Raw genomic sequence first — 15,129 nt, 5'->3', positions numbered from 1 at the left:
GTGATGTTAATGATAAATTATTGATCAGAGTAGCAATTAAGGACAACGAACAGGGAGTAGGCAATCTTATACCATCTTTCTTTGTGGCTGGTTATATTAGACTAAAACAATTTTTTTCTATACGCTGTAATGTTTAATTTTGGGAGTGGCAGGCCAAGGTACTGTGTGTTGCATGGGGGCAGGAGAGGGAGAGAAGATTTAATAAGGGAAAGCAGAAGAACATTTGGTGGGCACTTATCGAATCATATGGCACAGAAGGCCATTCCGACCTCCACCATCTTCCGGCCTCCAATCACCCCTGCATGCGTCCGATCTCCCCTCTACGGCTCCCGAATCCCTGACAGCTTTCCGACCTTTCCCCTCAGGCCCCGATCACCCCATGGCCTTCTGACCTCCCCCCTCCAGACCTCAATTCGACCACCTCCCCTTCTCCTCTCTATGGCCTGGTGCTGCAGGCCTACCCGTCCAACAACCAGCCAATCTCTCCATCTAGCTGGCTGCGGACAGGAAACAGTGCGTCTAAATCCTAATCAGGCCCTGCCGTTAAATTCGCCAGGGTCTGTGAAAAACCCACTCTCCCGGGTTTCCCGACAGCAGTGCAGCACCGCCCCTGTCCCCATCCCGTGCATTATATAGTTCCAACAGAAGTAGCCAGGACTGAGTGACAACTCTACAATCAATATGAAATTGTCAAAAATCATCAGCTAATTATTAAATAAGGATTGATAGCTCATGATTTTGGATGCACGTGCGCAAGAAGTAGTGAGACTTCATTTTTATACGGGGCAATCAATACTGTTAGTCTGTACCTTTGTCACAAGCTTTTGGTTCCTTTCATTTCCTCCTCTAAGTTTTAACCTGTGCATGTTTATAGCACACTGCCATCAAAACAGCATCCTGAAACATTTCACTAGTAGTTGAGAGGCTGGTTAGATTAAAAAGCCTGCTAACATTTTGCTTTGCAGCAGTCATTAAATGTGGGCACCACAAGTCATAATAAATAAGGAAATATGGGGATGCTGCCACAAAACAAAAAATCAGACCAACTGACCAGTTTGTTTAGTATATGTGTTATTCACTTATATCTGTATGATATCTGTAAGAATTTACAGCAAGTATATCAATGGCTTCGTTTTCAGGAAGCCAAGTACAAACCCCCCAACCAAATGTTCACTGGGCTGGAATTCCAAGGCTAAAGTCCTTGTTCATTTGAATTTATTGCTACTGCTTAGTAATAGGCTTTTTGTTAGTTTTGGAGTGAGCCTCTCGTGATAATAGGATATCTAAAATTCATTAAAAAAAATAGTATGCCCAGGCAAACTTCCGGCCAACTTTTGCTATTACAAATTCTTATGTCCACATTTATAATGAAAACTTCCTATGTAAACTTGTCATGCAGTAATTACAGCCTTCTGCCACTGGAGGCACAGCAATGCCACTGCTTGTGGGGATGATGTAATCACAGCATGACAAGTCTGTATAGGTAGCTTCCATTATAAATGTGGACATAGGAGCTTATAATAGAAATATAAACATAAGGGCAGAATGTAGGACTTTAAAATGGGGACTGAATTATGTCTGCATGCCCTGCACCCTTCACCTAAAAAGTACTATATTTAATTATAAGCAAGCCCTTTGGCCAATCAAGGAGCAACACCAACAGCCACTGAAACATTTTTGCTCAGACCAGTTCACTGTTCCAGCCAGAGGAATGACATAAAAGGGGATAACAAAATAAAAATGTAACAAATTGTGCTATATTTGCTAACTTGTAATGGCTTATAGATTCACTGAGCCAAGACAGCATGTCCAGTGGCTGATTGAATGGTTTCTTTTCCATCAGTCTCTAGAGGGCTGTGTATGTTTTCTGCAGGACTTGTTACTGTTTCTTCCAGATTGTCGTCATCCTGTGTAAAGCAAAAACAAAACAACAGAGAGCATAAAAATCAATATTAAATAGCCACATTTTTATTTGCAGTGGCACTATACGTAAAATGCATAGGGGGTACAATAGTGTCTCATGTTTGAATTAGAGCACTGCAAGGCAAATGTACTAAATTAATTTACCACACAACTAATAGCCTCTTTCCAAATTGTGAGCCAAGTATAATTGGGGACCGCCCACGTACTTTAAATTAGAAATGAGTAGGATGTCTCTCTCTCAATGCACACACAAACAAACACACAGAAGCACACATTTTATTTTAGGATTTTCAAAACTGTATTTAGATTAATTTAGCAACAGCACAAAATAAGCATGTGAAAATAATGGGACAACGGGGAGAAATTGGGGTTATTTGCGCCTCCCGTAACGGGACGCAAATGGTTTTTCACCTGGGCGCGGCGCCACTAACAACTCCCGTTAAATTCCGTAGGAATTTAGCAGTGGCAGTAACCGGTAGCGTCCCGTTGTGCTGTGCCGACGATAACAAGTCATTACCGTGTGCAACGCCCCGTTTTCACCCCGGAACAAAAATTGGCTCACGCCCCCTGAAGCTGCACCGGGCAGTGACAGCAACAGCTTCAGGGGACGTGAATGGGGGCGGCATGAGGCTTGTGGGGCGTAAGTTAAAGGGGAGGTGGCGGGCGGATCAATAAAAAATGTGCTGACTTGTCGCGGCCCGTTGTGCTTTGAACACGGGGTCCATGCCACGGCAGCCCGGCACTGTGGCACGGCACCCAGCTCCCCGGTGGTACAGGTAAGGACCCACAGAGTTGGCAGCTTGGGCCCTCCCCTTTAATGAAGGGAAGAGTCTCTCCTACGCGGCAGCGCTATGCGGCCCAGTGCGTAGCGCTGGACCCCCCCCCCTCCTGATCCGTCCGCCTCGTTAGCACCCCAGAGATGAAGTGGAGCACATTTTGTTGTACTCCACTTCCTCTCGGGAGCGGTAACCCCCATTTCTAGAGCGGGTCTTCCGCACCCAACGCAAAAAGTCCTGCCTCGTGGGTGTTACCGACCCCAAAAAGGGCGCTACGCAATTTGTCGGCCCAAGTCTTCAGACAGAAAACAAAAAGAAATTCCTAACTTCAATAAAATAAATAAGAGACATAAGGGCCAAAATTGCATATCGCCCCGTTTGAAGGCAGTGACCTTTCTGAGGCTGAACATTCTGCACCCGGCACAGATGTCTTGCTCCGAGAGCGAAATTGATCTTACCGCTCTCGGGGCGAACGTCAGAGTGCTGCATGGCCTCTCCGCTTAGCGCTGCCACGTTCTACGGGCCCTCCCCTTCCGTTAAAGGTGAGGTACACTGCGAGCTCTGCAGGGCTTTTGATTGGCCCCCACTAGATCACTGTGGATGCGGTGTGCCGTGGTCGTGGCTTGGCACCAAAACGGAGCTCCGGGCTGCACGATCGTGGCACGGACTCCGTGAAATTAGACTCTGATGCCGGACCGGTAAGTCGGAGGGCGGCATAAAATGGCAGAGCGCACCGTCCCTCCCTTTAAATATCACCCCACGAGTGGTGTGGGGCCTGGTTTGCGACCCGCGAGGCTAGCACTGACATTGCCCCCGGAGGCACAAACGGCAGTTGCAAACCATGCAAATTTCTCCCCATAGGCCTTGAAATTACGCTGTAAGATACGCATGAATAGACTTAATACGTTGGTCTGAAATTATTCACTGTGCTATTTTAGCTTCCGCTAACCTAAGGATGGAATTTTGGGTGACCGCATTTGTGCGCTTGTATTCCACAGACAATTTTAAGACCACAGACTCCTCCAAACACTCTACCTCAACAGTATGGAAAACAATGAGTGACAGAAATCACTGGAAAATAAATCACTAAAATAAACTCTTTAATCATAAGATGTAATGTGAAATTGCCATGGTTCCATCAAGCCCATCTCCTCCATAGATCATGCACAATTTAACCTATCATGCACTATAACTAAACTAGATGTCTCCTGAGAGAAGCAACCAACTACTCACAGGTAAGCCTCGAAGAAGATAAATCTCTGTGAAATTTATTCCTGACCCAAGGGTAATCACATACGACTACAGGATATGAATCCAATCGTACAACCCACATCATCCAAGAATAACCAGCTATCTTCCACCGATGACTCAACAATGAAGCCTAGCAGCACATTATTCTTCACAGAAAATGTGATCACCTGTGCTTATCATTATCTTTGTAACCTTCAATCTTGCTCTTATGTACATATTTATCCAACATATTAAAAACAGTTAATCCATGTAACATTAACTGCTTTTGGTGGGAGTCTATTTTACATTTCCATTACTCTGTGAGGGAGAGTATTTCTTCTGAACTTTAGTTTTGCTTGAGGCATTTTAACTTTATTCGTGTCCTTAATTCTGAAATCATAGTCATTTAGGTATGTGACCTGCCTATTGTTTTTCCTCCCATCTTTGTCTGGTCAGTCCTTTCACCTGCCTTTCTTCTACAGTTCCGATAAAAAGTTTAAAAAAATAATTTTTTTCCTGTAACTGTGTCTCTACTCATCTTGCATGCTAATTCTATTTGTCTCCTGCTCTCAGTCTTTCTGCGTGTTTCTTTTTGTCCCTCCAGATTCTTCTCTGTTTCCTGTGCATGGTTTTCACACACACTTTCTCGTTCTTTCTCTCAGTATATCCATCTCCAATGCTCTCATTCTTTCCTTCTCTTTTAAAAAAAAGATATTCCCTTCTCAATAAATCTGGATTGCCTCGCTAAGATCGATTACAGTACTGTAGCAACTGTTGTGAGCATTGCTCCAAAGATTGTTTTTCGCTCATTCCTGGGTATTTTCCCTACCCATCATCCTGGGGAGTTTGCTACTAATTGAATCACTGGGGGGGGGGTGAACTTGTAATTTTTCTTTGTTGTGGGGAAAAATATGTCCCAAAGAATGGGCTAAATATCCATATTCATTCATGTTGCTGAAGGAGGTAGATTGGACCATCGATATCTCCCCCCTTTCTTTATCACCTATTGGGATACTGCTCCGGTTACAAAGGGTTACACAGTAAGGCTGGAATTTTGCCGGCACTGAGAGTGTGGGTTTGGAGGCGAGTCAGCTGTCAAAATGGAAATGATTGACAGTGCGTTGAGAGCCCATTGTCAACCCGCCTCCCGCTAGTCTCCCAGGGGTCGGGTCTGTTAGCGCTGAACAGACCCAACATCAAGTGGCGGGGGAGGCAATTTACGTCATAAAGAGCTAGTTAAAAGCCAATTAAAGATAACTTTACCCTCTACTTAGCATTTTTCCACCTTTTTGACAAGGTTCACGGCGCTCGGGTATCACATCAGGTGAGTAGGTCGGGTTTTCAATGAGCATACATTCATCTGAATAGTTGACAGCTGCAAATGTTGTATAAAAGCTACCACTTCACAGCTGTTTGCTTTCCAATCTTAGAAGCGGGAGCCTACAGGATTTGAAATACACTTTTCAGTTTTATGCAGGTTTGAAGTGTTTGGAGTAAACTCTCCATATCCATTGTCACCTCCTTGGAGCAACCTCTCTCACCATTGACAGATCGCTTCTGTCATCACAACTTCAGCTACCATCTATTCCATCAGTACGGTGCCCTTGAAAAAATCTCACCTAAAGAACATAAGAAATAGGAGTAGGAGTAGGAGTAGGCCAATTGGCCCCTCGAGCCTGCTGCGTCATTTAATAAGATCATGGCTGACCTGACCATGGACTCAGCTCGCCTTCCGCTTCCCATAACCCTTTATTCCCTTATCGCTCAAAAATCTGTCTATCTCCGCCTTAAATATATTCAATGCCCCAGCCTCCACAGCTCTTTGGGGCAGAGAATTCCATAGATTTATAACCCTCAGAGAAGAAATTCCTCCTCATTTCCATTTTAAATGGAGGCCCCTTATTCTGAGACTATGTCCCCTAGTTTTAGTTTCTCCTGCGAGTGGAAATATCCTCTCTGCATCCACCTTGTCGAGCCTCCTCATTATCTTATATCTTTCGATAAGATCACCTCTCATTCTTTTGAACTCCAATGAGTATAGGCCCAACCTACTCAACCTATCTTCATAAGTCAACCCTCTCATGTCCGGAATCAACCTAGTGAACCTTCTCTGAACAGCCTCCAATGCAAGTATATCCTTCCTTAAATATGGAGACCAAAACTGCACGCAGTACTCTAGGTGTGGCCTTACCAATACCCTGTTCAGTTGTAGCAGGGCTTCTCTGCTTTTATACTCCATCCCCCTTGCAATAAAGGCCAACATTCCATTTGCCTTCCTGATTACTTGCTGTACCTGCATACTAACCTTTTATGCACAAGGACACCCAGGTCCCTCTGTACTGCAGCACTTTGCAATTTTTCTCAATTTAAATTATAAATTTACTTTTCTATTTTTGCTGCCAAAGTGGATAACTTCAAATTTTCCCACATTATACTCTATCTGCCAAATTTTTGCCCACTCACTTAGCCTGAGTATATCCCTTTGCAGATTTTTTGTGTTCTCCTCACAATTTGCTTTCCCACCCATCTTTGTCTCATCAGCAAACTTGACTACATTACACTCAGTCCCTTCATCCAAGTCATTAATATCGAATGTAAATAGTTGAGGACCCAGCACTGCGGCACCCCACTAGTTACTGTTTGCCAACCAGAAAATGACCCATTTATTCCGACTGTTTTCTGTTAGTTAGCCAATCCTCTATTCATGCTAATATATTAACCCCGTGAACTTTTATCTTGTGCAGTAACCTTTTATGTGGCATCTTATCGAATGCCTTCTGAAAATTCAAATACATCACATCCACTGGTTCTCCCTTATCCACCCTGCTCGTTACATCCTCAAAAAACTCCAGCAAATTTGTCAAACATGATTTCCCCTTCATAAAACCGTGCTGACTCTGTTTGATTGAATTATACTTTTCCAAATGTCCCGCTACTGCTTTCTTAATAATGGACTCCAGCATTTTCCCAACGACAGATGTTAAGCTAACTGGTCTATAGTTTCCTGCTTTTTGTCTGCCGCCTTTTATAAATAGGGCTGTTACATTTGCGGTTTTCCAATCCGCTGGGACCGCCCCAAAGAATGCAGAGAATTTTGATAGTGGATGCATTGGTTGTAATCTATCTCTGCAGGTACTTCTTTTAAGACCCTAAGATGTAAGCCATCAGGTCCAGGAGACTTGTTCGCCTTTAGTCCCATTATTTTACAGAGTACTACTTCATTAGTGATAGTGATTGTATTAAGTTCCTCCCTCCCTATAGCCCCTTGATTATACGCTATTGGGATGTTTTTAGTGTCTTCTACCATGAAGACCGATACAAAATATTTGTTCAATGTCTCTGCCATTTCCCTGTTCTCTATTATTAATTCCCTAGTCTTATCCTCTGGGGGACCAACATTTACTTTAGCCACTCTTTTCCTTTTTATGTACCTGTAGAAACTCTTACTATCTGTTTTTATATTTCATGCTAGTTTATTTTCATAATCTATCTTCCCTATCATTTATTAGTTGTTCTTAGCTGGCTTTTAAAAGTTTCCCAATCCTCTGGCCTCCCACTAGTTTTGGCCACATTGTATGCCCTTGGCCCTCAGAATCTCACCGCGATCTGCCTCAACACCAACATCACCAGGCACACCAGCAGCACCAACAACAACCATCTCTGCAATCACCTGATGCTGCACAGGACACAGGGCATCAGCACCCAAACACACTGCTGCCCGGGACACCAGGGATGGCCTCACCGTGGCCAGGTTTAAATCATTTTACGTTGTATACCCTGGCTGCCACATAATGCACCAGCTCACACCAGCACCATAAAGCATTCCTGCAATGCCCAAGCCATTGCTTTCACACTCACCAGCATTGCGCGGGGTAACGTTATGTCTCACCATTCACTGCAACTCACTAAGCCACTTCCAAAGATGCACACAGATATGTCCAAGAAGGAAAAGTGTTGAAAATAAAGTGGGGAGAAATTGGATGCATTTGCACCTCCCATTTGCCTTTGAGACCGGGTGTGGCTTTGACATCGACTCCCGCCATATTGGACGGGAGTTTAGCGGCGTCGCGCCCTGAACTCCTGCGCCTGGAGATCGTGACATCATCGCGATGTGCATCACCCCATACCCAAAATTCACATCCCGCTATGCAGCAGCACTGGGCGAAAACACTAGCACCTGCAGGAGGCGTGAATCAGGCGGCAGGCCACTACCAGGATGATGAATCAAGGCAAGGTGGCCGAGGAAAGTTTAAAAAAAAGCTTACCTTTGTTGTTGCCATTTTCTTCGCAGGTTTCTGCCCGCGATCGTTCAGCCTGGCTCATCGCGCGGGATCGGCACAGCCTTGGTGGTCCACGTAGGTGACTTTTAAATCACAGAGCCTGCAGTGATGGCCCTTCTCTTTAAGGGTGGGATGGGCCCTTTGAACGTGACAACACTGCACGGCCCAGTGTGCAGTGCTGCTGAGGTCTCCGCCCCGCCTGCGTCCTTTATGGCTCCAAGAAGGAAGTGGAGATTTTGATTTAGTGCTCCACTTCCTTCCTGGAGCACTAAAGCCAATTTTTTTAAAGCTGGGAAGCATTCGTGCCTGGTGCTAAGTTTCCCAGTTTTCAAAAGTTATCGCCCCGGAGCTCAATGTTCGACAACACATTAACGGAAACTTTATGTGAACATTGGCTAAAAAACCCAAGTCCCTACCCTTGTGTGTTGTTAGTTGGTATGACTGGACGAGGATGAAGGTGAGTGTGAGGGTGGTTAGTGAGATGGAGAAGTGACAATGTAGATCGAGAGAGAGGGATGGGTGGAGGTGCAAAGTAGGTTGGTGTGAGTGAGGATGTGCAGGAGTAGGGTACGGAAATCAAAGTGATGGGGATATGATGAGGTTGAGTGTGGCTTTGCTGTAACGTTTCATGATCTGCTTGTGCCCTCCTGTACAATGTGTAACCAGGCTGTGTTGGTCTCTTGGGGAGGTCTCTTCTGCTCATGGAAGGGAAGAGAACCTCCCTGCATGCTATGACTCCCTCCATAAGCATATGGAGGAAGTCATGGGAGAGCCTGGGTGCAGCCGTGCACCTTTGTGCAGCGCTTATCAGTGTTGGCAGCACCTCAATGCTGTAGAACACTAACAGCACAACTAAAATCAATGTGGACATTGTCCCTTTAAGGAAACTGACTGATGATGCGTCATCAAACAACATCATCAGACCTGCTTCCTTTTAATTGGCCGGGATCCTTGTGGCTGGGCTTAACGAGCCCCATTATCGTAAAATTTGGAGAGCGTGGGCTGCTGCCAACAGCGGGCTGGAACCTCGCTAAAGACCCTGGCCACTCCGGACTTGCCGTCGTTGTCCAAGTCTTTTTTCTGGAGTTCTTTTTATCCTTTTTTTAAAATTTTAAATCAAAATATTTAAATTATGTCAAAAGACTACAAGAACCAGTCATGCCCTCTCTTTCTCCCACCATAGACAGGCTAAGTGAGTGGGCAAAAATTTGGCAGATGGAGTATAATGTCGGAAAGTGTGAGGTCATGCACTTTGGCAGAAAAAAAATCAAAGAGCAAGTTATTATTTAAATGGAGAAAGATTGCAAAGTGCCGCAGTACAGCGGGACCTGGGGGTACTTGTGCATGAAACACAAAAGGATAGTATGCAGGTACAGCAAGTGATCAGGAAGGCCAATGGTATCTTGGCCTATATTGGAATATCAAAGCAGGGAAGTCTTGCTACAGCTATACAAGGTATTGGTGAGGTCACACCTGGAATACTTCATGCAGTTTTGGTTTCCATATTTGCAAAAGGATATACTTGCTTTGGAGGCAGTTCAGAGAAGGTTCACTAGATTGATTCCGGGGATGAGGGAGTTGACTTATGAGGAAAGGTTGAGTAGGTTGGGCATCTACTCATTGGAATTCAGAAGAATGAGAGGTGATCTTATCGAAACGTATAAGATTATGATGGGGCTTGACAAGGTGGATGCAGAGAGGATGTTTCCACTGATGGGGGAGACTAGAACTAGAGGGCATGATCATAGAATAAGGGTCCGCCCATTTAAAACAGATGAGGAGAAATTTCTTCTCTCAGAGGATTGTAAATCTGTGGAATTCACTGCCTCAGAGAGCTGAGAAAGCTGAGACATTGAATAAATTTAAGACAGAAATCGACAGTTTCTTAAACGATAAGCGGATAAGGGGTTATGGGGAGTGGACGGAGAAGTGGAGCTGAGTCCATGATCAGATCAGCCATGATCTTATTGAATGGCGGAACAGGCTCGAGGGGCCGTATGGCCTACTCCTGTTCCTATTTCTTATGTTCTTATGTAAACTTCCTCTCAGCTGGTTACTGTATCCAGGAAACAGCTGATGTAAATTGCTGCTGTGACGTTCTAATGGCTAAGCGAGGGGTAATTCTTGGCAACCCCAATAACACTGGGACTGATTTTAACCTAACCTACAGGCAGGAACAGGACAGGAGCTATTGCTTTTGAAGATCTAGAAACTGTTTTGGTGAGTTGGTAACTAGAAAGCACATATTAAAGATCATCACCAAAGAACAAAGAGAAAGGTTAGGAAAATGTATTTATTTTACATGGAGGGTTGTTAGGAGGCCCGACCAGAAAGTGGTGGAAGTAGAATCCGCGATAGGTTTTGAAAGGAAAAGTGGACAAATATTTGAAAAATTATCATTTTAAAAGGGAGTGGTCCAGACCTCATTACAGTCTTGGTCCAAACATGGACAAGAGCTGAATTCCAGAGGTGAGGTGAGAGTGACTGCCCTTGATATCAAGGCAGCATTTGACCGAGTGTGGTATCAAGGAGCTCTCGTAAAATTGAAGTCAATGGGAATCACGGGGAAAACTCTCCACTGGCAGAAGTCATATTTAACACAAATGAAGATGGTTGTGGTTGTTGGAGGTCAATCATCCCAGCCCCAGGACATTGCTGCAGGAGCTCCCCAGGGCAGTGTCCTAGGCCCAAACATCTTCAGCTGCTTCATCAATGACCTTCCCTCCATCACAAAGTCAGAAGTGGGGACGTTCACTGGTGACCGCAGAGTGTTTAGTTCCATTCGCAACTCCTCAGAAAATGAAGCAGTCCATGCCCGCATACAGCAAAACCTGGACGACATTCATGCTTGGGCTGATAAGTGGCAAGTAACATTCTCGCCACACAAGTGTCAGGCAATGACAATCTCCACCAAGCAAGAGTCTAACCACCTCCACTTGATATTCAATAGCATTACCATCATCGTATCCACCACCATCAACATCCTGGGGGGGGGGGGGTTACCATTAACCAGAAACTTAACTGGACCAGTCACATAAATACTGTGGAAACAAGAGAGGGTTAGAGGCTGGGTATTCTGCAGCGAGTGTCTCAACTCCTGATTCCCCAACGCCTTTTCACCATCTACAAGGTATAAGTCAGTAGTGTGATAGAATACTCTCCACTTGCCTGGATGAGTGAAGCTCCAACAACACTCAAGAAGCTCGACACCATCCAAGACAAAGCAGCCCACTTGATTGGCACCCCATCCACCACCTTCAACATTCACTCCCTCCACCACCGACGCACCGTGACTGCAGTGTGTACCACCTACAAGATGCACTGCAGCAACTCGCCAAGGCTTCTTCGGCTACACCTCCCAAACCCGCGACCTCTACATAGAAACATAGAAAATAGGTGCCGGAGTAGGCCATTCGGCCCTTCGAGCCTGCACCACCATTCAATAAGATCATGGCTGATTATTCCCTCAGTACCCCTTTCCTGTTTTCTCTCCATACCCCTTGATCCCCTTAGCCGTAAGGGCCATATCTAATTCTCTCTTGAATATATCCAATGAACTGGCATCAACAACTCTCTGCGGCAGGGAATTCCACAGGTTAACAACTCTCTGAGTGAAGAAGTTTCTCCTCATCTCAGTCCTAAATGGCCTTCCCCTTATCCTAAGACAATGTGCCCTGGTTCTGGACTTCCCCAACATCGGGAACATTCTTCCCGCATCTAACCTGTCCAGTCCCGTCAGAATCTTATACGTTTCTATGAGATCCCCTCTTCTAAACTCCAGTGAATAAAGGCCCAGTTGATCCAGTCTCTCCTCATATGACAGTCCAGCCATCCCCGGAATTAGTCTGGTGGACCTTTGCTGCACTCCCTCAATAGCAAGAACGTCCTTCCTCAGATTAGGAGACCAAAACTGAACACAATATTCCATAGAGGCCTCACTAAGGCCCTGTACAACTGCAGTAAGACCTCCCTGCTCCTATACTCAAATCCCCTAGCTATGAAGGCCAACATACCATTTGCCTTCTTCACCGCCTGTTGTACCTGCATGCCAACCTTCAATGACTGATGAACCATGACACCCAGGTCTCGTTGCACCTCCCCTTTTCCTAATCTGCCGCCATTCAGATAATATTCTGCCTTCATGTTTTTGCCCCCAAAATGGATAACCTCACATTTATCCACATTATACTGCATCTGCCATGCATTTGCCCACTCACCTAACCTGTCCAAGTCATCCTGCAGCCTCTTAGCATCCCCCTCACAGCTCACACCGCCACCCAGTTTAGTGTCATCTGCAAAATTGGAGATATTACACTCAATTCCTTCATCCAAATCGTTAATGTATATTGTAAAGAGCTGAGGTCCCAGTACTGAGCCCTGCGGCACTCCACTAGTCACTGCCTGCCATTCTGAAAAGGACCCGTTTATCTCGACTCTCTGCTTCCTTCTGCCAACCAGTTCCCTATCCACGTCAGTACATTACTCCCAATACTTTGATTTTGCACACCGATCTCTTGTGCGGGACCTTGTCAAAAGCCTTTTGAAAGTCCAAATACACCACATCCACTGGTTCTCCCTTGTCCATTCTGCTAGTTACATCCTCAAAAAATTCCAGAAGATGCATCAAGCATGATTTCCCTTTCATAAATCCATGCTGACTTGGACCGATCCTGTCACTGTTTTCCAAATGCACTGCTATTTCATCCTTAATGATTGATTCCAACATTTTCCCCACCACTGATGTCAGGCTAACCGGTCTATAATTCCCCGTTTTCTCTCTCCCTCCCTTTTTAAAAAGTGGTGTTACATTAGCTGCCCAAAGTCCACAGGAATTGATCCAGAATCGATAGACTGTTGGAAACTGATCACCAATGCATCCACTATTTCTAGGGCCACTTCCTTAAGTACTCTGGGATACAGACTATCAGGCCACAGGGATTTATCGGCCTTCAATCCCATCAATTTCCCCAACACAATTTTCCACCTAATAAGGATATCCATCAGTTCATCCTTCTCACAAGACCCACTGTCCCCTAGCACATTCGGAAGGTTATTTGTGTCTTCCTTCGTGAAGACAAAACCAAAGTATTTGTTCAATTGGTCTGCCATTTCTTTGTTCCCCATTATAAATTCATCTGAATCCGACTGCAAGGGACCTACATTTGTCTTTACTAATCTTTTTCTCTTCACAGCTTTTGCAGTCAGTTTTTATGTTCCCGGCAAGCTTCCTCTCGTACTCTATTTTCCCCCTTTTAATTAAACCCTTAGTCCTCCTCTGTTGAATTCTAAATTTCTTCCAGTTCTCAGGTTTGTTACCTTTTCTAGCCAATTTATATGCCTCTTCCTTGGTTTTAACACTATCCTTAATTTCCCTTGTTAGCCACAGTTGAGCCACCTTCCCCGTTTTATTCTTACTCCAGACAGGGATGTACAATTGCTGAAGTTCATCCATGTGATCTTTAAATGTTTAACATTGCTTATCCAACGTCAACTCTTTAAGTATACTTTGCCAGTCTATTCTAGCCAATTCACGCCTCATACCGTCGAAGTTACCTTTCCTTAAGTTCAGGACCCTAGTTTCCAAATTAACTGTGTCACTCTCCATCTTAATAAAGAATTCTACCATATTATGGTCACTCTTCCCCTTCAAGATTGCTTATTAGTCCCTTCTCATTACACATCACCCAGTCTAGGATGGCCAGCTCTCTAGTTGGTTCCTCGACATATTGGTCGAGAAAACCATCCCTAATACACTCCAGGAAATCCCCCTCCACCGCATTACTACCAGTTTGGTTAGTCCAATCAATATGTAGATTAAATTCGCCCATGATAACTGCTGTACCTTTATTGCACACATCCCTTATTTCTTGTTTGATGCTGTCCCCAACCTACTACTGTTTGGTGGTCTGTACACAACTCCCACTAGTGTTTTCTACCCGTTGGTATTCCGCAGCTCCACCCATACCGATTCCACATCATCCAGGCTAATGTCCCTCCTTACTATTGCATTAATTTCTTCTTTAACCAGCAACGCCACCCCGCCTCCTTTTCCTCTCTGCCTATCCTTCCTAAATGTTGAGTACCCCTGGATGTTGAGTTCCCAGCCTTGGTCACCCTGGAGCCATGTCTCCGTGATGCCAATTACATCACATCCGTTAACTGCTGTCTGCGCAGTTAATTCGTCCACCTTATTCCGAATACTCCTCGCATTGAGGCACAGAGCCTTCAGGCTTGTCTTTTTAACACACTTTGCGCCTTTAGAATTTTGCTGTAATGTGACCCTTTTTGTTTTTTGCTTTGAGTTTCTCTGCCCTCCACTTTTACTATTCTTCTTTCTATCTTTTGCTTCTGCCTCCATTTTATATCCCTCTGTCTCCCTGCAAAGGTTCCCATCCCCCTGCCATGTTAGTTTAACTCCTCCCCAACAGCACTAGCAAACACTCCCCCCAGGACATTGGTTCCGGTCCTGCCCAGGTGCAGACCGTCCAGTTTGTGCTGGTCCCATCTCCCCCAGAACTGGTTCCAATGTCCCAGGAATTTGAATCCCTCCTTTTTGCACCACTCCTCAAGCCACATATTCATCTGAGCTATCCTGCGATTCCTACTCTGACTAGCACATGGCACTGGTAGCAATCCTGAGATCACTACTTTTGAGTTCCTACTTTTTAATTTAGCTCCTAGCTCCCTAAATTCGTCTCGTAGGACCTCATCCCGTTTTTTACCTATATCGTTGGTACCTGTGTGCACCACGACAACTGGATGTTCACCCACCCTTTTCAGAATGTCCTGCACCCGCTCCGAGACATCCTTGACCCTTGCACCAGGGAGGCAACATACCATCCTGGAGTCTCGGTTGCGGCCACAGAAACGACTATCTATTCCCCTAACGCTATAGCTCTCCCACTCTTTTTCCTGCCCTC

The 15,129-nt window shown here is 45.1% G+C and overlaps 1 protein-coding gene across 1 annotated transcript in view; it reads right to left on the bottom strand.

Moving 5' to 3' along the window:
* Window positions 1-1,567: 1,567 nt before the first annotated feature.
* LOC139264338 (doublecortin domain-containing protein 2-like) overlaps window positions 1,568-15,129 on the bottom strand; it is a 331,073-nt gene continuing 317,511 nt past the window's right edge. Inside the window, exon 11 of the mRNA XM_070880624.1 lies at window positions 1,568-1,907. Within this exon, the coding sequence (XP_070736725.1) occupies window positions 1,788-1,907 (120 nt within the window). The 3' untranslated portion in view covers window positions 1,568-1,787. The remainder of the gene's footprint in view (window positions 1,908-15,129) is intronic.

The sequence above is a fragment of the Pristiophorus japonicus genome, chromosome 5, assembly GCF_044704955.1.
Source record: "Pristiophorus japonicus isolate sPriJap1 chromosome 5, sPriJap1.hap1, whole genome shotgun sequence".
In the NCBI taxonomy this organism is placed as follows: domain Eukaryota; kingdom Metazoa; phylum Chordata; class Chondrichthyes; family Pristiophoridae; genus Pristiophorus; species Pristiophorus japonicus.
This window is presented reverse-complemented; position numbering and strand designations above follow the sequence as displayed.